A 22,299-nucleotide genomic window follows, 5' to 3' on the forward strand; every position below is an offset into this window, starting at 1 on the left:
CAAAAGTTAATCAGCGCCTAGAGCAGTCGAGTGATTTCTCTTTTTCTTTTGTTCTTTGATTTACATCAATGACAGACTTCAGCAGGTTTTACTTTAAAAGCAGCGCTGCCTCTTTAAAACCTGATGCACATGACACGGATCTGACACATATCTTCTCCAAACTCTTTACGGTCATTTAAGTCTTTATAACTCATTTAAGACTACGTTTACGAGGTTACTCGCCAAAACCGCATATTTTGACATAATTGTGTTTTCGTCCGCTGAAGCGCTACTGGTGCGCTGTCTAAAGCAGCTCAGTGTCTGTGTACAGCCGAACGAGCAACTTTTTAAACTATAGCCTACTTCACTGCACCGTTTCTGCGGCGTAACCCCAGGTATGTGTTGCCACATTCTCGGGATATGAAGAACAAAGAAGGGAAAAGTTAATCTTCCGAAATGAAGCAGCAATATCTTCTCAGGTAAAAGTTATTAGAACCGTGTCTAGGGGCAAGCTGGCCATCACTCTGCTCTGACTTTATCAGCCCGTATGTATGTGTCGCTTATGACAGAACAGCTAACCAATCACGATGATCTTGTCTTCGGAAAAGATTATTTTATTCGCTTACGTCAGAAACAGCGAATCTCTTTAAAAACGGGCTGTTGTTCCCACTACATTGCATTGTTATATTTCGTAAAAGTTTTTCCTGCCAACTGGCGACTGACACTGTTTCATATACTCGCCAACGCTGATTTTTACTCGCATTTGGCGCTTGGCGAGTGTTATTTTAGGCCCTGAATAAAAGTATTAATTTCTTTTAAAAAAAATCTTACTTACCTCAAATTTTGAACGGTAGTGTATATAAAATTGTGGCCCCACTTTATATTAAGTGGCCTTTACTACTATGTACTTACATCAAAAATTAAGTACAATGTACTTATTGTGTTCATATTGTATTGCAAAACACTTTTGCTGCTATTAAGGTGGGATATGGGAAAATTGTTAATCTAATTACAAATTGACTATTGTCTCCAATATTGTTGAGCTGTGTACTTTCACTTAGAATTACTACAGTGTGGCACTGAATGACGTGCTTGATCAGCTTAAATATGCCAGGAAGAAACACACACACACAAGACTGCTTGAAGCAGAGAGAATAGACAGATGTCACTTTAAAATAAACCTTAATGTTTTAACAGTCACGATAAATAAGTAATGGATGTGTGGATGACATCACTTCTCTCTGTCTCTCTCTGACTGTCTGTGTCCTTCATTGTCTTTGACCTTCTGGTGAATGCTACTCATAAACCACCGTACTTTCCCTGACAAATTCAGCCCAATGCTGCGGTAGATGAGGATGTTTTCAGACAAACCAAACTCCAGTTAGAATCTGAAGTATATACATATGTGCATGCACAAGTACAGATTTTTGCAGAGAAACAACGTCATCAAGCCTCCAACCTGTCATATAGACACCACTGTTCAATAAATTCCCCAAGAGTACAACAGTACAATATCAGTTAACCAAAGCAAAAAAACAACACTGACTTTAAGTTGAGCATTTAAATGTTTTTGTCTTTCTGAGTGTGTGAATTCAAACCAGGGTTAAAGGCTCACCCATATGTTTTCCGTTCATGTGGTAGTAGAAGGAGACACAGTAGGGGGTTCTGGTGGTCCCCGTTGGTCCTCGGGCTGCCGTAACATTATACAATGGAGAGAGGAGACGAGCTCTATCCCCATCCTGGCGCGGCCGCGACGTCTCAATGTACATGTAGTAACCTTTATTGCAGAAGGAAAGTACAAAACGCTTGTGTTACCACAGGGTTTCACAAAATAAATAATTATACACACAGAAATTTTTTTTTAAATTAAAATTAAAAAGAAATAATAATAAAAGAAAAAAAAATCTGCTTTCTAAATATTCTAAAGAAATAAAATTAGATTTGGTTTTGTTTTTGTTGTAATACAAGTGTATCTTTCTATGGAGTTTCTCAACTGGAAAAATTCTCTAAAGAATTAAAGGTAAAGGTGCTTTGGAATAATTTTTAGTTTGAAAAAGTGCTATAAAAATAAATTTAAATGACAAAGAAAAAGTTCTCTTTAGATTTATAAATCTATAATTACGTCAATAGTGGGCAGAAAAAAAGATGTCCACTTTGGTGTGTTTTTACCTTCTTTTGTCCCACTCCTGTCCGTATCCGGCCCTGTATTAACCGACCGTTTGGGGTTCTGTGTGAGATGGTTCTGTCTGGTCCAGTCAAACACATCTCTGCGGTCTTGAGTGAACCCACATATCCTAATGTCCTCAAACCCACACACGTGATCTGCACACAAAAACATGAGAGGGAATCGAGATATACCTTGCCGTTTTTTTTTTGTTGTTTTTTTTTTTTTTTTGGCACATGCATATAGTAATTATAAGTTCGAAACATACTCTACACAAGCATATGAATGCAAGAATATGTTACAAAAGATAAGAAGAAATATTTCAGGTGAAAAAGATGTGTCTTTAGACGTTTTTTTGAAAATGGCTAAAGACTCAGCTGCTCTAATTGAGATAGGCAGGTCATTCCACCAGCTGGGAACAGTCTAGGAAAAGGTCCGTGAGAGTGATTTTGTGCCTCTTTGGGATGGCACCACAAGGCGTCATTCCCTTGCAGAACTAGCGAGTTTGGGTATATTGTTGCAGCACCAGTGGTTGTCTTGTAGGCAGACATCAGTGCCTTGAATTTGATGCAAGCGGCTATTGGCAGCCAGTGCAAAATGATGAAAAGAGGTGTGACGTGGGCTTTCTTCGGCTCGTTGAAGACCACTCTCGCTGCTGCATTCTGGATCAGTTGCAGAGGCTTGATAGTACATGCCGGAAAGCCCGCCAAGAAAGCATTACAATAGTCCAGTCTGGAGAGAACAAGAGCTTGGACAAGGAGTTGTGCGGCCTGCTCTGATAGGAAGGGTCTCATCTTCCTAAAGTTGTATAAGGCAAATCTGCAGGACCGGGCCATTGTAGCAATATGGTCTGTCAAGCTTAACTGTTCATCAATCACAACTCCAAGGTTCATTGCTGTCCTGGAAGGAGTTATGATTGATGAACCTAGCTGTATAGAGAAGTTGTAATGAAGTGCTGGGTTGGCTGAGACCACGAGCAGTTCTGTATTAGCAACGTTGAGTTGAAGGTGATGGTCCTTCATCCAGCCAGAAATATCTGTCAAACAGGCTGCAATGCGAATAGCTACCGTCGGATCATCAGGTTGGAATGAGAAGTAGAGTTGAAAAGCCATGATTCTGAATTACAGATCCTAATGATGACATGTAGATGGAGAAGAGAAGTGGTCCAAGCACTGAGCCTTGAGGAACCCCAGTAGCAAGACGTTGTGATTTATGGTGCTTTTCCACTGCATGGTACGGCATGGCACGCTTTTGGGGGGTTTTCCACTGTGTACAGTACCTGGTACCTGGTGCTTTTTTCAGTACCACCTCGGCTGAGGTTCCAAGCGAGCCGTACCGTTAACAAAATGTGACGTGTAAACCCTGCTGATCACTGATTTGCCGGAGAGAATCGCCACTGCCTTGAACTTTGCATTGAACTTGCGACACGAGACACTAGACCCGCTAGATTAAATCAGCACAGCCAGCGAGGATCGAATGCAACTTTTTTTGAACGAACGCAACAGTTTCAAATAAGAGCACATTTTTTAAACAACAAAATAATGGCTGTTTCGTGGTCTGTTGAGGAAGTACAGACATTCCTCTCGTTGATCGCCGAGGAGCGGATCAAGCAAGAGCTTGATGGGACGACGCAGAATGAAAAAGTTTTTCAGGAGGTCACGGCAGTAGAGGTGGCGCAACATGTCTATAATCCCACCCACTCTAAAGCGGTACTAAACTGCAGTGGAAATGCAAACTGAGCCGAACCGTACCATGCAGTGGAGAACAGTGTTGGGAGTAACGCATTACAAAAGTAATAATATTACAGTAGTATATTACTTTGCCTAGCCGTACCATGCAGTGGAAAAGCGCCATTAGAAACCTCACTCCTCCAAGACACCCTGAAGGATCTACTTGAGAGGTAAGACTTGAACCACTGGAGTGCGGTTCCTGAGATGCCCATCTTCATGAGGGTGGACAAGAGGATCTTGTGGTTAACTGTCAAAAGCAGCAGACAAATCCAGCAAGATGAGTACTGAGGATTTGGAAGCTGCTCTTGCCAGTCTCAGGGATTCAGTAACTGAGAGCAGGACAGTCTCAGTTTTTCGACAGAATTTTCAGACTTTTATGTTTTCACTGTTACATGGTAGGAGGTGCTATTACACATCTTCTGAAAGAGTCCTGAACGTCTGGTTCAAAAGAAGGCGAAGAAGAAGCAGAAACAAGCGATCACATGCCGTATGTAAGCAGATGCATATGTAAAATAACGTGATCATCAAGCATTAAACAGCATAAAAATCAAAACTGTCTAACATTACCGAATGAGATGTCATGTTTTTTTGTTTTTTTAAAGCAGGGGCTCTGTTCTTTCTTTTGACATATTGCATGTTCAGATATTCATACAATAAAATATTCTTTGGGCCATGAAAATTTGTACCGTGCCGAGCCTAGCCGTACCATGCAGTGGAAAAGCGCCATTAGAAACCTCACTCCTCCAAGACACCCTGAAGGATCTACTTGAGAGGTAAGACTTGAACCACTGGAGTGCGGTTCCTGAGATGCCCATCTTCATGAGGGTGGACAAGAGGATCTTGTGGTTAACTGTCAAAAGCAGCAGACAAATCCAGCAAGATGAGTACTGAGGATTTGGAAGCTGCTCTTGCCAGTCTCAGGGATTTAAAAAGCATTTACTTATACTTTCATTTACTTAAATATATCTTACCAAAGATTTTAATAAAAAATTGTAATTTTAAATTTTAAATTTATTAATAGTAATAATAATAGCCGTAAACAATATTTATTTACATATATTTAACTGAACACTTTAATATAAATAAACTATATATACATATACATAAAATAAAATTAATAAAAACCACACACATTGTTTACTCAGCCAATCAAATTAGAGGACTGGAGCAATTTTGTGTATACCGCTTTGACATCACAGAAGAAGGGTTTCATGTCTTCCAGCAATCCATTTATTCTGGAGGTTGGCCATTTTTTGGTCTGGTTAGCGTAAATGCTGAGATTGGGAGTTGAAGATTGAAAGACTATCCAATGGGATTAGATTCTATCAGCCGTTTCTGAGATCTAGACTCAGCTCTGGTGCTGAAACCGCTGGCCTGTTCCTGCTGTTCTGTAGCCATCAGCAAACTTAACACATGATGGCTGCCACACACTTGACATCTCAATTTAACATAATCCCGAAAGCGAAACCTCACATTTGAAATGCATGACCTATGTTGATGGGAATCATGAGGATTTTAACAATTCTGGCTCTGATTCCCATTCCACAACTAGCCCAGCTATGCTTTGCGCTTGCCCATATAAAATCAAAAATCTAAATTCATCAAAAATGTTATACTTCCTACCTGAAAGAACATAAAATAATGCATTTGAACTTTAAGATAAAAATAAATAGATGCGAGTAGCCAACTGCCAACTGAGATCTTGCATACTGTAATTCTTAAATGTCTGGTATAAGTGGAAGGTGACTTACGCTCTGAGTACTGGATGGTGCGCGTGACTGTGTTTCCAGTGCCGTAGCTGGTTATGGGAGTGAGGCTGACCTCATACGACAGGGGAATACGCAAGTCCGTCAGCGTGTAGGACATGAGCACACCTTTCACTGGCTCTTTAGTGGTGATCTGTTTGGACAAAACTGTCTGTCGGTTCTGCAAACACACAAGAGAAAAAGAGTTTAAGGGTAATCATGCTATGATCATGGTAAAATAAGGTCTGAAATTATTACCATCTTCAACATATGAAATCATATACACTACTGTTCAAAAGTTTGGGGTCGGTAAGATTTTCTTTTCTTTTCTGAAAGTCTCTTATGCTCACGATGGCTGCATATGATCAAAATAAAGTAAAACAGTAATACTGTAAAATATTATTGCAATTTAAATATAATAAATATTCTTGCAATTTACATCATTCTAATATGCTGATTTGCTGCTCAAGAAACATTTATTTTTATTATCAATTTTGAAAACAGCTCAATGAACTGTTGTAAATTCAATGAAAGTTCAATGATCAGCATTTATTTGTAAAATTATAAATGTCTTTACTGTCACTTTTGAATTTAATGCATCCTTGCCTTGAATAAAAAAAAAATCTGCTTTTAAAAAGATATTCATACAATAAAATATTCTTTGGGCCATGAAAATTTTGTGAAAATGATCAAAAATGCTGGTGGTGGCTGGCAACTTTATAAAAAAAATAATAATAATAAATAAATAAAAAACGCTTGTGGGGAAAGAGTTAAAAGGTAACAAGAGATGTCTTGTAGTAGGAGTGAGGACTATAGGAAAACCAAAATCTAACAAGCGGCCATTATTTAAAATTGCATATCTCTAAGGTCCGTTTTCTCATTCAGGTCAATTATTGTCCAGCAAGTCACTTTGAAAATGGAAAATCGTAAAAGAACTTGGGTCTTGTGCAGCTGACATTTCCACCACCGTAGCGCAAGAATGCAGCTAAGTTTGTTTAGCATGGCTAAGCATTCGCACCTGCATTTGTGTACTTGCGTAAAGTATGTTTCTGGCCTTATGCTGATGAGCAGATCTGAGGAGAAGGTCTGCAGGGTTTCTCAGGCATGTTTATTGTAAGGAGACCTCTCGACAGGTTCCTCTGGAGTACTGAAGTACTCTCAGCATATTGCAGCATTCACTGCGATTACCCTCATTTAACAAACACAGAATACAGAATACTGTAGTTAGTCACCCAGAACGTCTCCAGTCACACTCTATATGGCTGATTAACTCATTTTCCAAGTGTGATAGGACACAGAGCGAATGAATGGAGAAGAATGCACAATTTTTTACTTGTGGTTTGAAATCACCATTTTCTTCCCTCCGCATGCATTTGGCTCTTCAATTTACTCTGCTGATCTCCAGTCTGTTTTAATTTATGTTTTTTTTTTCTTTGTACTTCTTTGGCAAAGCTCTGTGCTTAGGCTGCCAGGAGAACTGTGCTGAATTTAATTGGGAAAAACTGAAAGGCAGGGCAAGCGTGAGATGGGAGGACGGTTTAGAGGAGAGAGAAAGACAACACGCACAAAATCATCACCAAAAGAAAAAGTGCAAGACTGTCTCACCTGAAGGTCTTGGGTAAGTGTAGGCTGCAAGAGAAAAGAAATGAGAAAAAGAGTGACTACAGGGCCTTCTTATGGATCAATTAACACATATCAAACAAAATCATTTGAAAACAGCTCAATGAACTGTTGTAAATTCAATGAAAGTTCAATGATCAGCATTTATTTGTAAAATTATAAATGTCTTTACTGTCACTTTTGAATTTAATGCATCCTTGCCTTGAATAAAAGTATAATCTGCTTTTAAAAAACATTTTGGTGAGCCCAAATTTATGAATGGTAGTGTATACATACATTATATGTAACATTATATACTTCCACTTTTTAAAGAAATAATTTTTATAGGTTGATGTCTTTTGTGCTTCCATTTGTATAAAACACATGCATGCTTTATACCTTGTTAAAATAATAATAATAATAATAATACAATCAAAGTTTCATTTATAGTCACTTAAAAAAATGCAGCACTGTTATCATTCCTCAGCTGGTTTTCAACAGAAATACCCAACAAAAATGAAATGCATAGGGTGGAGTGAGGGGAAAACAATATCAATTTTTGTTGTAACTATGGACTATGTTGTCAAGAGTGATGCAGAAGTATTCACCATGAAGCTTACACTGGTGATGTGCCTGAGAGAAAACGCATTTCACAGTAAGTGATCTAATTTTCAGCAGTAAGAAAAAAAGTGTTTTAAAGCTTGTTGTTTTGTAGAACATCACAGTTATATATGATATGAGAATACTAAGGCCTGTAGAAAGGGAGTGTGTGCTATTTAAAAAAAAATATTATAATATTTTCAGAATTACATCATTTCTTTTCAAACCTAGTCTGTGGGGTAAAACGCCCCCAGGGGGCATAGCATAATTTCTGTAGTTATTGATTATATTCTTTTTAATTTTAAGCTAAAACTGCCTGTACTCAGATTTTGCTGTAAATGTATAAAGCAAATTGCTTTGTCAGACTGGGGGCATTTTACCCCACCTGTGGGGCAAAACGCCACCTTGGTACAAATGTTTAAAATCTAATAACTTGAAAACTCTATAGACATTTTTCATACTTGGTTTATAATTTATGTCATTATTCTGGACACATTTAACTTTTGTTTCACAGAAAAAAAATTACGTTCTCCCCCACTCTACCCTATAATATTTTGTCGCAGTAGTTCTGACATAATTTTGGACTGGTAACTATTTACTGAAGACAAGTAGGACAGGAAGAAGAGGAAGATAGAAGAAATGTCAATGACTCCATTGACACAAGACACGCTCTTCTGACCATATGACTTTTCACCATAAGCATTTTCACTTTCACAGCGAGGACAGAAACTTTACACTGGAAACTGGTTGCGTCAACACCCAGAGTTATACATCTTTAACCTCCACGAATCCACAGAAAGCCCTCGGTGCAATGATTTGCTGAGTGCAAGGTCAGCTGCTATCCAGCCACCCTGCTGTAAGAAGGTTCAGAAGTCTTTCCTCAGGCACAACAGCAGTGCTGACTAAGAACGCTTGGTGAAACAGATCAACTTGTCATTCTCTACTTTGAGCTACTTTGCTTTCCCATGGGACATCTCACGACGCCTCTGAATGCTGCTGGTTTTGAGTCATTTCTGAAGATACTTTAGCGAAACGTTAGCATTTTATGTGTGTTTGTTTGTTTTTTTTGACTGAGCTTTGAGATTTTCCCTTTAAATGTGTCTCTTTACTTGTAAAACAGAGCATTTACTGCGTACTAAAGGAGAACATTCAGTTTTATAAAAACACTCTATGCAAGTCCAAACACTTGTAGCTAATGCAATGCAAACTTTTGCATCAACGCAAGCTTGAGTTTGTTGTATATAAAGCATTACATTCTCATTGTTGACTCAAGGAATGGTATAGCAAGCATTAGTTAGTTAAACTGTCAACATGTTTACAGCTAAATGAACAATAACCCACATAGTTTAACAGCACAAAGATAATAGTGGAGGTATCTCTATCTACTCTACATACTCCATCACAATATTGCAACCCATATGACAGAGAGGGGGAAAAAAATTCCAGACCAAAATTTATTTCAAATGTCTGCTAAATATATGCTGTAAATGGCATGGCTTAAAGAAACATATTAATTAAATACAGTTTGTTAAAATCTTGAATCTGTATTCTGAACAAAATAAATATATTTAAATTGGAAATATATTACATTTAAAACTTCAAATATTAAAATATATTAAAAAATTACAATTTCCTATCTTAAAATGCATATTTTAATAAAATATATATTTGGACAATATAAATACATTTAGATTTCAAAATATATACTAGCAATATATTTGGCCATTTTTGTATATTTTAAATATATTTTCCATATTAAAAAAAATAATTTTTATGTATATTTAAAATGTATTTTTAGCTATATTTAACGATAATATCTCATACTATTAGCTGTATCTTATTAGATGAAATTAATGTGCAGTGAGCTGTTTCAGGTCAGCTCTCACTCCCGGAGGATGTGTGGCAATCACAGGGCCAGCTGTGGCAGTCCAGGCTTTTTCCATATGGAATTATGGGAAACATGGCAGCAGCCCCATGGAATCAGTGCACAATGGAATGAGAAATTATCTTCAGCTCTGCATGGAGAACCGGGCAGCAGGTAAACCCGCCGGCATTCCCTCCAAATACAACACACATGAATAAGTGTGTGTGTGTGTGTGTGTGCGTGTGTGTGTGTGAAGCTTCCTATTCATCCTTTGTTCCCCCTTTTCCAGGCAGGAAGTAGAAGCATATCTGTGATGTTAACCTGGCTAGTGAGGGTCAAACACATTTGTTATCTGTCTAATTAAGTCCCACCATAAACCCCTGTTACTGGGCCATTCACCACGGCAACATGGAGTGTGTGCCGCCACGTCTCCAACACTAAACCCACTTGAGCCTACACAATGCATGCCAAGACTTAACAGCCATATCCAACACACACACACACACACATATGCAAACGTGCATCTTGTAAAAGTCACAGATAAATTGTCTCTGCTTGGCTGCTCTTCTCTGTTAACACAAATTTTCTGTGTATCTCTCCTCATCTAAATCACCACACACACACACAGACTCAGAGAGAGAGAGAGACCAGCGGTGTTTTCTCCAAGGGAAGGGTGGCAGTGCTTAATGAAGAAAAAAGATAAGACAAGAGAATAATTGATTTTACAGAAATTAAGCAAATGAAACATTATGAAATATGACATCAAATATTATATAATGCTAAATATATAATGCAAAATACAGGCAAAAATTCTTATGACAGGAGACAGTGCCTCCAGTGCCTAATTATCCTGTCAGTATTAACAAAACCCTCCTATCATGTTCGCATTGGTCCACAATTATGCAAAAAATAAATAATAATAATAATAAATAAATAAAGTAACTATTTCATCTGATAGCATTTCTTCAGGTTATGTCTGAAAAATTACTGAAAAATGACTAAATTTCAGCTCTCTTTATATGAAATGACTGTGATATTTACTAATAATTTGTTTGTATGAAAAAAAATAAGAAGAACACAATCAAACTAATATGGAAGCCCGTTTCCACCCCTGAATAAAAAATGTAAAAAGGTTATTGCGACTTTTTATCTTACATTTCTGATTTTTTTTCACAGAATTGTGAGATATAAACTTGCAATTGCGAGTTATAAAGTCAGAATTGCGAGATATAAACTCACAATTCTGACTTTTTTTCTCAGAATTGCATGATATAAACTCACAATTGCGAGTTATAAAGTAAGAACTGTGAGATATGAAGTCACAATTGCGAGATAAAAACTCGCAATTCAGACTTTTTTTCTCGCAATTGTGAATTATAATGTCAGAATGACTTTATTTCTCAGAATTGCGACTTTATATCTCACAATTATGACTTTTTAACCTGCAATTGCGAGTTTATATCACACAATTCTGAGAAAAAAAAGTCAAGAATTTGCTAGTTTGTATCACGCAATTATGAGAAAAAAAGTCTGAATTGTGAGATAAAAAGTCTCAATTACCTTTTTTATTTTTTATTCAGTGGCGGAAACGGGCTTCCATAAACTAAAGCTTAAATATTTCGTCCACATAAAAAAAAAAAAATATAACTATATGACCATCCACTTCAATGCACAGTAATGTTCTGTTTATTAAAAGCGCACTGCAGTTTTGTCGTCTGCTGCTTTAAATGCTCAAGTTCTTTAAAGCAGTTTGGATTCTGATTGGCTGTCAGTGTTTTTATCATTCATCAGCTGGAACAAAAAAGTGTTTCAAATGATATCATTCCACTGTGTCATTATCTGTATAAATATGGTGTGGATTCTGTTATTGCTTTACATTTAGAACATTTTTTTTAAACTATATCTTTGTCATTATTGTTATCGTCCTTGGTGTAAACGGGCCATAATGTATTGGACGTTGTATATGAACACTAGACCTAAAGAATGCTATCAATGAGTGAGATTACTTTTTTTTTTTTGCAATGTAAAATTGAGCATTTTAAATAGTGTGGACAAATAGAATGTTATTATAATATTTCACTATATTAATGAGGACATTTGGCTGTCACATGTATAACCAAACTTGTACACACACACACACACACGTTTTCTACCTCCCACAATCTATCACTTCCAAATGTCTTTTTATTTTTCATTCAGTTATTTGTTCTTTTCTGCTCATTTCCACACACCTGGTAATGCATCAGTCATCGGTACATATACTTCATGTCCTCTTCATCAGCCACATATCCATTAGAAGAGACCTGGGGCTACACTAACTTTTTTATTTTATTTATTTATTTTACATTTTCTGTCATAACTCACAGACTACTACAAATCAACCAGCGTTTTTAATTTATTTTATTATAAAATATTTTTTTTAATTATTTTTATTTATTTATTTTTATATAAGAAACACATATATGTGCCAACAACAACAGCATTGTTGTATTGAGAAAGACCTGATCACAACAAGCTGTAGTTGCACCGCATGTCATGGAGTGAATTGTCAGACATAATTTGGTTTGTCACATGTTGACCTGCAGCAGGGAATGTTGGGTAAATTTAAACACATCCTCACATCTCTCATTCTCTCCTGTTAGCGCTCCCTCTTAAGATGCCATGGGTGATAGATAAATCTATCTGAAGAGCAAACACTGATATTTGGAATGCATATTATATTATTTGAATAGATGTTTAACCTTTATGAAGGGAACTAGTTCTCTAGCCACATAAAAACACAGTGCATCATTCATTGGTCGAATACATCAACTGAATCAATTAAGAGAAATAAAGTCTTGATATGAACTATTCTGGCTATAATTATAAAATCAGGTTAATATTATATTGAATATAGAATTACTCAGAATTAGTTTAAATAAATTCAGTGAATTAATTAAAATTCACATACACTCAATTCTGAATATGCAATAAAAATTTTAACTGCAATAACAAAACACTTAAACATAATAATATCACAAGGTTTGCCTCATCTCTTTGCAACAAATTTGCTACAAACTTTCTGCCATTGAGCTTGCTCGCATGTGAAATTAAGAACTTACAAATTTGTATCCAGTTCAGGTTGCAGGAGTACCTCAAGTCAGCAAATTATATCACCATTACAGAAAACTCACAATAAATCCATGACTCTGAAAAGCTATATATATTCAGCATGTTCTCAGTTCATTAAAATGGTTGTTGGACAAACAGGTCTCGGTCTGCTGGGCTTTGACGGGTCTAGGTCTAGTTCTGGATCTTGATCTCTAGTCTTTAGGAAAATGGTACATACTGAATCATTAAAGGATGAAGAACTAGCACAATGTAGAAGCTTTAAGGGTTCCATCACATTGCAGAGGGCTTTATGTAAACACACACACACACACACACAGCTGTAAGATCTCACCCTTTTGTAAAATCACAGGTGTGCGAGGTGTGAGCAGAGGTCTGTGAACCACGCTTCTCTCACCGCAAGTTTCCCCTGCAGGTACGGCTCAATAAAGACGTGTAAATGCATTCAAGCGCTCTTTCTCTCAATCCCTCTCCTGAGGTGGTTCACCCCACTGATCGGAGGTCTGTCATTGGTGCTCGGTTCGTGTCCATGTACGTTGCGTTCATTCTTTTTTTTTAATTTAAAATTGAAAACAGAAACATGAGAAAACGGCACCATTTTCATTTTTTTTTTTTTTTAAACCGATAAAACAAGAAATCGCCTTGATTTTCCGTTTTTACATTCAGGGGTAGACAACAGTTTGAATGTTCAATTTCCGTGTGTGTGCGGAAATGAAACATCCCTTTCCACTGATTAGTCAAGCAAGCATCAAATGGTGCCGTTATCATGTCATCTTTAATTCTATGCAACAGAGTAAGAGTCCTCTGCTGTTAAAGCGTTTATTGCAACTCCTGCGTTCATCTCCCTCTCATCAAACAACCAGACTAACAAATGGCTTGACACAAACCATACTGGGGCAACGCCTAGACAGGGCTTACTTCTGTGTAGGCATAGATTCTATATGGCAAATATTAGGTGCTTATTGCAGAAATATGTATGTACCTCAGATCTGCAGCCACATTACCCTTTTAGTCTATTTCTTTGGCGCACTGCACATTTTATTTAGCTGCCCAGATATCAAAATCTGTGTAGCAAAGCTGCATGACATTTACATTATAGTGAAGTGCAGACCAGTATCGGTTTTAGGGTGCTTTCACACCTGGCCCGTTGTTTCGGAACCTGGCGCGTATACTTGAATTATGAAGGTTACATCGCCAGTAAGTCGCGGCAAGTCACTGTGTTGATGAATGAGTCATAGAGTCATCAATTCAACCGATTCGATCAAAATGCTAATTTGTTCAGGAGCAAAGCAAATGGGTCATTGAACCACTCACACAAACGATTCATTCAAAGACTCGGATTCATTCAAGAACGAAACGCCTGTGTTTTAAGTCAAATAAAACACACTGTTATGTGTCTAAAATGAAATGAATTCATACTCATTATTAATGAAACTGTACTGTCTAAAATAAAAGTTATGACTGCTGCGTATTCACACTAAAATCAATACTGGTCTGCGCTTCACTATAATGTAAATGCATTTGTGTTGTCCAGCGCGTCACGCAGCTTTGCCACACAGATTTTGATAACTGGACAGCTAAATAAAATGTGCGGTGCGCCAAAGAAATAGACTAAAAGCTACTACGGAGGGCCTCTAAAGACGATATTCTCCCCAAAAGTTTTTTTTTGAGGGAGGGGGTGGGTAGTATGGGTCCGTCCATAGTGGCGAGGCCAAGGCCACGGAGGCCGTCCAGCCATGGCCTTCTGAGTTCCCTGCTCCGCCGTGGCCTCCTGAACTGCCTACTCCGCCATGGCCTCCTGAACTGTCTGATCCGCCATGGCCTCCTAGTCTGCCTGCTTCGCCATGGCGCCCCGAACGGGTGCCTGCTGTCCCGTGTCTGTCCTGAGGGGCCTCCAGAGTGCCCACCCCCAGCCTTCCAGGAGGGGGGAGTAATGTCAGACTCTGTTCCTTGTTTTGTGTGTGTTTTGCTCCCCATGTGCCTTCTTTGCCCTTATTTGGTCCTTGCTGTTCCTGTCCCCATTCAGTTCTATTGATCCCAGGTGTGTCTCGTCATCCCATCGTCATGTCATTTGTATATGTCTACCCTTGCTACGTGCGTTTTCCTTGTTCCCTGGATGTGATTAAAATCTATATGTTTGAATTCCTTTGTCTCCGTGCTCCTCACAGTAGCGCACCGTGACAGGCTGCAGATACGAGGTACATACATATTTCTGCAGTAAGCACCTAATATTTGCCATAGAGAAACTATGCCTATACAGAAGTAAACCCTGTCCATTTGTTAGTCTGGTTGTTTGATGAGAGAGAGACGAAATGCAGGAGTTACAATAAACACCTTAACAGCGGAGGACTCTTATTCTGTTGCACAGAACTGAAGACGACATGATGACGGCACCGTTTCATTTTTGCTTGACCAATCAGTGAAAAGGGGTGTTTAATTCCCTCCCACACGTAGAAATCGTACATTCAAGCTGTTTATCCATTTTCTACCCCTGAATGTAAAAACGAAAAATCAAGGCAAATTCTTGTTTTTTCATGTTTTTCAAAAAATTAAAAATGAATATGGTGCCATTTTCTCATGTTTCTGTTTTCAATATTAAATAAAAAAATGAATGAACGCAACGTACACGAACCGGTTCGGATGCGGACGAGTCTCCGGTGGTTGAGTAACATGGCACAGAGTGTGTTTAAAAGATGAAACTTGGTTTGTCGTTTGTCAGCAAATTTAGAACAATGTCTGAATGCGGAGTTTAGCTTGTTAGCATCAGTTCGATGGGGAAAAAAAGAACTGCGAAAAATGAGCCCAAAATAATAATCGGTAATGAAAGTGTCTAATCTTACTCGGTGTACGTTTATTCTAGAGGGATTCTGTTTTCCGCACCGGTAAACGAGCGGCACAACTTTAGAGATGAAGCTTGGTGTTTCCTGCGGTCTCTGAAAACACAGCACTCATTTCACAAATGAAAGAATGTTCTTTTTCTTCTTTTGCTAAAAGTTCAGAGGAAATGAAAGTGCTCTGAAAGTGTGACGGAGGTAAAAAAAAACGTTTAAGTAAAGTAAGACAGAATGCACAAATGTACGTTTAGCAGGGGCATTTTCTCCAAGGAGGCAAGAGGCAAGAAAGGCAAGAGGCAAGAAAAAAAACTTTTTCAGAAGGGTAGCTTGACTGTAGCTTAACTACTTTAACTTGTGAGTAGCTTGTAGCTTATCAAGCCACAGTTTCAGAGAAGCTTCCCCAACACTGTCCTTTTCTAATTCGATCGAGAGTGCATGTAAACACTGGATCGGATTGAAGACTGAAACCGAAAGGACTGCACATGTGCAATGATACAGTAATAGTGTAATGACATATGACGCGAGCTGTTCTTCCTGTTGAATAAAGTGTTGTATAAATTAGTGTTCTGTTATTATAAACCTCTCATTTCACTCAGCGTCTGTGAAGTGGAGTAGGACAACATCCTATCAGTCCTTGTTTTGGATTCTTATCCACAAACGACTGGTTTTGGGCATTGGTGGGGCGTTTTTACTGCGTGATAAATATAAGCAGCACGGCACAGAAATCGATAAATATTTATTCTGCTGTTTAAAACAAATAAAGAAACAGTGTAGGAGAATGGTTATTATGTGCAAACAGTGGGAAATTCTCTATATTTGTGCAGTATGCGCATGTCAAAGCTTGGGACATATAAACGCACACATCAACCCGATCACTTTATTTAGCGTTAATGTAAACACTACATTCAGATTCATCAATCGGAATGAATTCAGTCCGATTGAACCAAAAGTTGTACATGTAAACATAGCCTGTGAGAAACAATGGCACTGCTTTCTTCAGCTCATTACCCCCGCTCTCTTTTCCCTCTCTTGTCTACATTTCTCAAAGCGACATCTATAAAACATTTATCAACATTACCACCACAAAGCGACGACGCATTCACACACAAATTCATACACAGTCAATGCACAGTCTTGACCGTATAGATACACACACAAATTAAATGAACTATATTTCACTACTCACACACAGACATTCATTGTTATTCTACTATGATCAAATATGCACATATACTCAACTGAGTCTACTGAGAAACTCATCTATAATCTGTCTCCCTCTCCACCACACACACACACACACACACACACGTTCAAGCTCATAAAAGTTAATGCACGCTTGCTGCAGTCAGGATGTTAATTCATTAGTCCCTGTAGACTCTTACTTAAGGTAAGGTTTTAAAGAGGGAAAGATTAGCTATTCATGCACACAAAGACAAGTGGCTAATCTCCCCCTCCCCGTTCGCTTTGATTCCTGCCTCCTTCCATAATTCATCAGCTCTCTTCCGTTCCTGCCGCCCCCCTCTGGGCCAGGTTTCTATGAATAGATGATTAGGACGTCGGAATCGAAAAAATCTGATGAAGAGTCACAAAGCGCACACAGTTTCTGTGGCGAGAGAGTGTTGATGCGCCCATGGCACGCTCCCGTCCCACCGCCGCCGCTGCTGGGGTCGTCCCGGGATGTTTGGAGGGTGTTTATTTGTTGCAATGGGTGGCCAGATTTCAACCGGGACACACAGGGGATGGCAGGAATCCTGGTGAATACTTCAAAGATGTAGTTTATTTCATCAAAACGTTGCCTGTAAACGATTAAACATTGGCTCTGTCCATTTCTTAGTGAGCTGACTTGATGTGACTGATTTCAATAGAATTTGGTTTACAGCATAACAACGCAATGTTCTAATAAGGGTAAAAATACATAAAACGCACAAAAAATTATTTTAATTTAATTAAACTATTTCTTATTTTCAATAAATTTTAGCACTAAATCATAGATTTCTTCATTCAGCTTGTAATAATGCATTATGGGATCGCCCTCCTCATGAAGGATACTTGAGATGCTGCTTTTTGGCTAAAAGAAAGAACTATATAATAAACACAGCATTACTGTTTTGTTTTCCAGGTTAAAATATCAAAAAATTCTAAAAACAAAACTGGTTTACTTGAGAAGTAACACTGCATAACAAATTAAAGGGTTAGTTCTAGTGGTCGACCAATATGTGTTTTTTGACAGCCGATGCCGATATCTTGGAAAGCAGGGTGGCCGATAAAAAGCCGATATAATTTTATTTATTTTAATTAATATTCAAGAAATTTGAAATCATTTGAAAATGGAATAAAAAATAAATTAATAATTAAAAAGGAAGTAAACACTGTAACCAACAGGGCACTCAGTATTCTGGGAAGTTTGTGTGCATTGGGAATCATATTTTTTCAAACAAAGCCAAGGTAACACTCATTTTACATACAGCACACAGTGAAAATTACATGAATATGACAGTGGGCAAATGCATAAAGCGCAGCATAATTTGAAATCACGAGCTTACGATCGCGAGTCTTCAGTGAAGCTGAACTCTCCCTCCTGTCCGCATTCACTTCGCACGGACACGGCAAAATAAAAGTCCGCCGCGTATTTGTGTAGAAAATTACACAAAAATACTATGAATAAGAGTTTTTACGGTATAAACAGCTCAATACGTTTTTGAACAAAATTTGTGTTTTGCAGAATAGTTAGTGCATATCATAACAGTGTTATATCATTATAAGCTTGGCTTGGTGGATGACAAAAACAAAGACAGCACGTGTATGCGTCATGTAAAAATTTGGTGGCTGAAACTGCATTTGCACATTTTTCCAGCTAAGCTGGCTGTTAACTAGCTGCTTGCACTGAGAGAACGACAGGCAGTTACCAGACATGCAAGCTCATTTCTGAAACAATATCTAGAATAAAACTACAGATAAAAATACAGATAAGAAACAGCTATAAATATTGAAGCTAAAAGGAAGCAAGCCATGTTCTCAACAAATCTTTTCACTTAAAAGTATTAGTTAACAGTTAACTTGTGTCCTCAATGTCTATGCTGGTTATGGACCTGCACTGAAGATACTACCTTTTCAGTCAGTGAGCCTCACAGTGGAAACTGGGACATATTTACATTTTTTAGCAAACTATCCAGACACTGTATTTTGGACAATGCTCCGCTATATCACGTACAGAAATGCAAAGCAGATATTCATGCGGCCTCACACTGCTGACTCAGGGATGAAGGTCAAAAGGCAGGAACTATGTGAATTACTGCTGCTTGGGTGTGAAATAAAGTTAGCTATACATGAGCATCCAATCCCATCTGGCAAAGTCATGTGCAATGGACACAATGAGGACATATTCATCTCTGTGGAGGAGAACTCAAGCTACTAAACACAATAGGTTTGCGCATGCTATAAATATGCAACTTCAATTTGCGATTTGTGCTAACAGCAATATTTTCATCCAAAGTGGCCAGCGAGGTCAACCCTAAAGGCCAATTTACTTCATCAATGACACTGTTAGAGAAGAAATGTGACCTCAGAATAGGCTTTAGTAGCACTGTATTTTAATCCAAGCTCTTTGTTTATCACATAGACTACAAGATGGTGTGGACATGCTTGACCATGTTCCTTAAAAGAGCAGGGATGAAATGCAGACCCAATCAGGCTGCTTCTGTGTTCTTGTGTTGCGCCGGTGGGGTTCTGAGAGTCTCTTTAATGCAGTACAAGCAGTGATCGATCCGCTGTCTGCTCCCTACACAGAACACACTATTCCCCTGACTCCTATTACAAACACACTTATTCTACTCATCCACCTCCCACCAAGCCAACATAAAGAAAGAAAGAAAGAAAGAAAACAGTAAATATCAAGCTTCCAGTGTCTGTGGGTGTTTGCTTTACCTGTTGGACATTGATCCAGTAACCGATGGTTTTGTCCACAGCGCCGGGCTCTTTCTGTGTCCACTGTAAGATGTAGGAATAATTGTTCTTCAGGGTGCGAATGGGGTTTGGAGTGTCGTAGTAAAACTCTGCATTATACGGCTGAGCTAAACGGACAAACAAACCAAAACAGAGCATGACTAGTTAGTCAAATACTTTAAAAAGATAAACTACTACCATCTAAGCCACCTTATTTTTCAATGCGGAAGTAAGCTATTTTCTGTGAATGTGTGATGCTTTCGATTCATTAGCCGCTGTAGGCAAATGACTAGCAGAATAACAAAGTGCAATAAAAGGTAAAACAATTTGCACTACAAACTGGTGTGTCTATAAATATGTCAGTGCATTAAAATAATATAAGAAAAAACAGTTTGCAAGATCAAGCGGCATAATGGACTGTTAATAATAACTTTAAAAATAAGGTGGATATTCAACTGAAATAGCAGTGGTGGTTCTGCTGCAAGACATAGCTGCTACACTGAATATAATGTGGAAAATTTGTTTGCAATTCTAGGTATGCATAGTTAATTGCATTTTATTATTGCAGAAAAAAAGCCATTATTGGGTCATGACTCACCGAATGAGAACCAATGATCTAGAGCATCAATGAAGGACAAGCATCTCATTAAAGGAGAACTGTTTAATTTAGTGTCACCAAACAGAATTGCAACACCGGGGTGTATTTTAAACTTGTTTAAAATAATTACTTTTCAAATTTTGTCTGGTGCAGCGGATAGTGAATAAATTATACATTTGCGTGGAATATACATGCACCTGTAAGCAGTTATGCTGTTATGTAGTGAAATTACAGTTTTTGGTGTTTCTATATCCCTTACAAAAACCTATTATGGTAACCAACATACAGTAGTTACTGAAAACCAAAATACAGTAATTACTGCAATTATTTTTAGTGTAGACCCATAATAAATAAATATGAGATCTCCTTCAACAATGTAAGAGGCTAACAGAACCATTCTGTCATTTATTTACCATTGGCCCAACTAACAGGGAACATTATAACAACTTTGGCTAACATTCTGGCAAGGTTCTCTCAGAGTTATGAACAAACGTTCTCCCAGTAACATTAATAGAACTGTCATTCAAACTTATCTGGTCTTTAATAACGTTTTCAAAACATTATTTATACATTGTTTGTGGAATGTTTTTCTAAAACATTTTAGTTGGACATTCATCTAACTTTTTGAAACTCTACTAATTAGTTGTTTCAGATGCTTCAGAGATCATTCAAAAGTAACTTTCCCATCACATCTGGAAGATGATAAAATCAAACATTCTCCTAATGTTTTTGCTAATGTTCACATAACCAAGGGGGGAAAGAAAATATTTTTTAACATTTGAAAAACTGGAACATTCGAAGAACATTCAGAAATAAAATTTTCATAACTTAATGGGAATGTTAGCAAAATGTTCTTAAAACATACTTTTGTTAGTTGGGGTACATTTCTGCAGAAATGCCTTTCGTAGTAGTCAGAGTAACGACAACTGCATGCTAAATGTTGCAACACAATTCCTTGTACCATATTACCAAATCTGCATGTTACACAGCAGCTAGGCCTATAACAGCAGTCATATTAGAGTGTGACGATAGAACTAGCTGATAGCATTAGCACCGCTCAGCTGTCATGATGTGTTGGCAAAGCTAAAGATAAGACCCTACTGAGAAGGAAAAGCCTTACAAGTCTGCAAGAGGGCAGCCCATTTTTTTTCCCCCCACAGAGAGAACAGAAACACCTGGGCCTTTTTGGAAGTGTACTGTATAGTGCCACATCACTGTCTGGTGTTTCTTGGCAGATTTCTACATCAACTAGCGTAGTACCTAACAAAGCTGGCAACTCAACTGTAAGGAGTGAGTGACAGACGTTTTTCACATAAAATATGATAATTCTGATTTTAATGCTACTCATTTCCCAGGAAAGCAAGCAGAACTAATCATGTGATCCCAGACAGTCGCATAGCTACGGGTGGGCCTGGGTTCAGTTGCTTCAGAAGGTAGCCTAATAATTGTGAATTCTGTTGCAATAATCACAATACTTTATCTATAAAAATAAATTGTGTTGTTTTTTTTATCTTGTTTGCCATATAATGATGAAGATAAGTTTGCGAACAGCCCCTTAGTTAAAGCAGAGATCACTGGATGCTGTTATACATGCCTTTGTCCATATTAGGGTTTTCCTGGCACGTCACGTTACTTCTATGAGTCTGTTTTGTACTTTCTGCGCGAAAGCGCCCTCCGGCTTCGAGTATGAATGAAACGTCCCCGCATATCCATGCTCAAGGAGCTGAACAGCTCTGCTAGTGCTAACGTTAATTCACATATTTCTCCATCACCAGCAGCGCTCCATTCTCTAAAGGCTACCTCCCCTACACGCCAGTGTACAGGTACAAAAATCTACATTTTCCTAATGTCAGTTGCCTAGTCACTATTGTTTATTTCATGTGGTTTATGTGGCCACTGAGCCAGACTATGACCAAGCATGGGTTTTACATACTGTCCATTACTACTGTCCTGCTGATTTGATGATGGTGGTGTTGCGTCTGTCAGATGAGCGTGTGTGTGTTGTGGCCGCCGTGCTCATGCTGTTTTTACTGTTATTTTCTTAACACTGCTTATGATGACATACAGGCTTATGCTCTGATTAAACGGTGATGCAAATTCAAGCAGGTGTGTCAGTTGCCTAGTCACTATTGTTTA

General features: G+C 38.1%; 1 protein-coding gene across 1 annotated transcript in view; it reads right to left on the reverse strand.

The window, feature by feature from the left end:
* Positions 1–22,299, reverse strand: part of LOC107734261 (MAM domain-containing glycosylphosphatidylinositol anchor protein 1-like) — a 137,172-nt gene that overhangs the window by 41,478 nt on the left and 73,395 nt on the right. Inside the window, exons 8-12 of the mRNA XM_016546175.1 lie at positions 19,548–19,693; positions 7,826–7,850; positions 7,224–7,247; positions 2,149–2,301; positions 1,595–1,756 (exon numbers count right to left, since the gene is read on the reverse strand). Coding sequence (XP_016401661.1) covers positions 1,595–1,756; positions 2,149–2,301; positions 7,224–7,247; positions 7,826–7,850; positions 19,548–19,693 — 510 coding nt within the window. The remainder of the gene's footprint in view (positions 1–1,594; positions 1,757–2,148; positions 2,302–7,223; positions 7,248–7,825; positions 7,851–19,547; positions 19,694–22,299) is intronic.

Source organism: Sinocyclocheilus rhinocerous, unplaced genomic scaffold (assembly GCF_001515625.1).
Source record: "Sinocyclocheilus rhinocerous isolate Xijiao unplaced genomic scaffold, SAMN03320098_v1.1 scaffold730, whole genome shotgun sequence".
Classification (NCBI taxonomy): Eukaryota; Metazoa; Chordata; class Actinopteri; order Cypriniformes; family Cyprinidae; genus Sinocyclocheilus; species Sinocyclocheilus rhinocerous.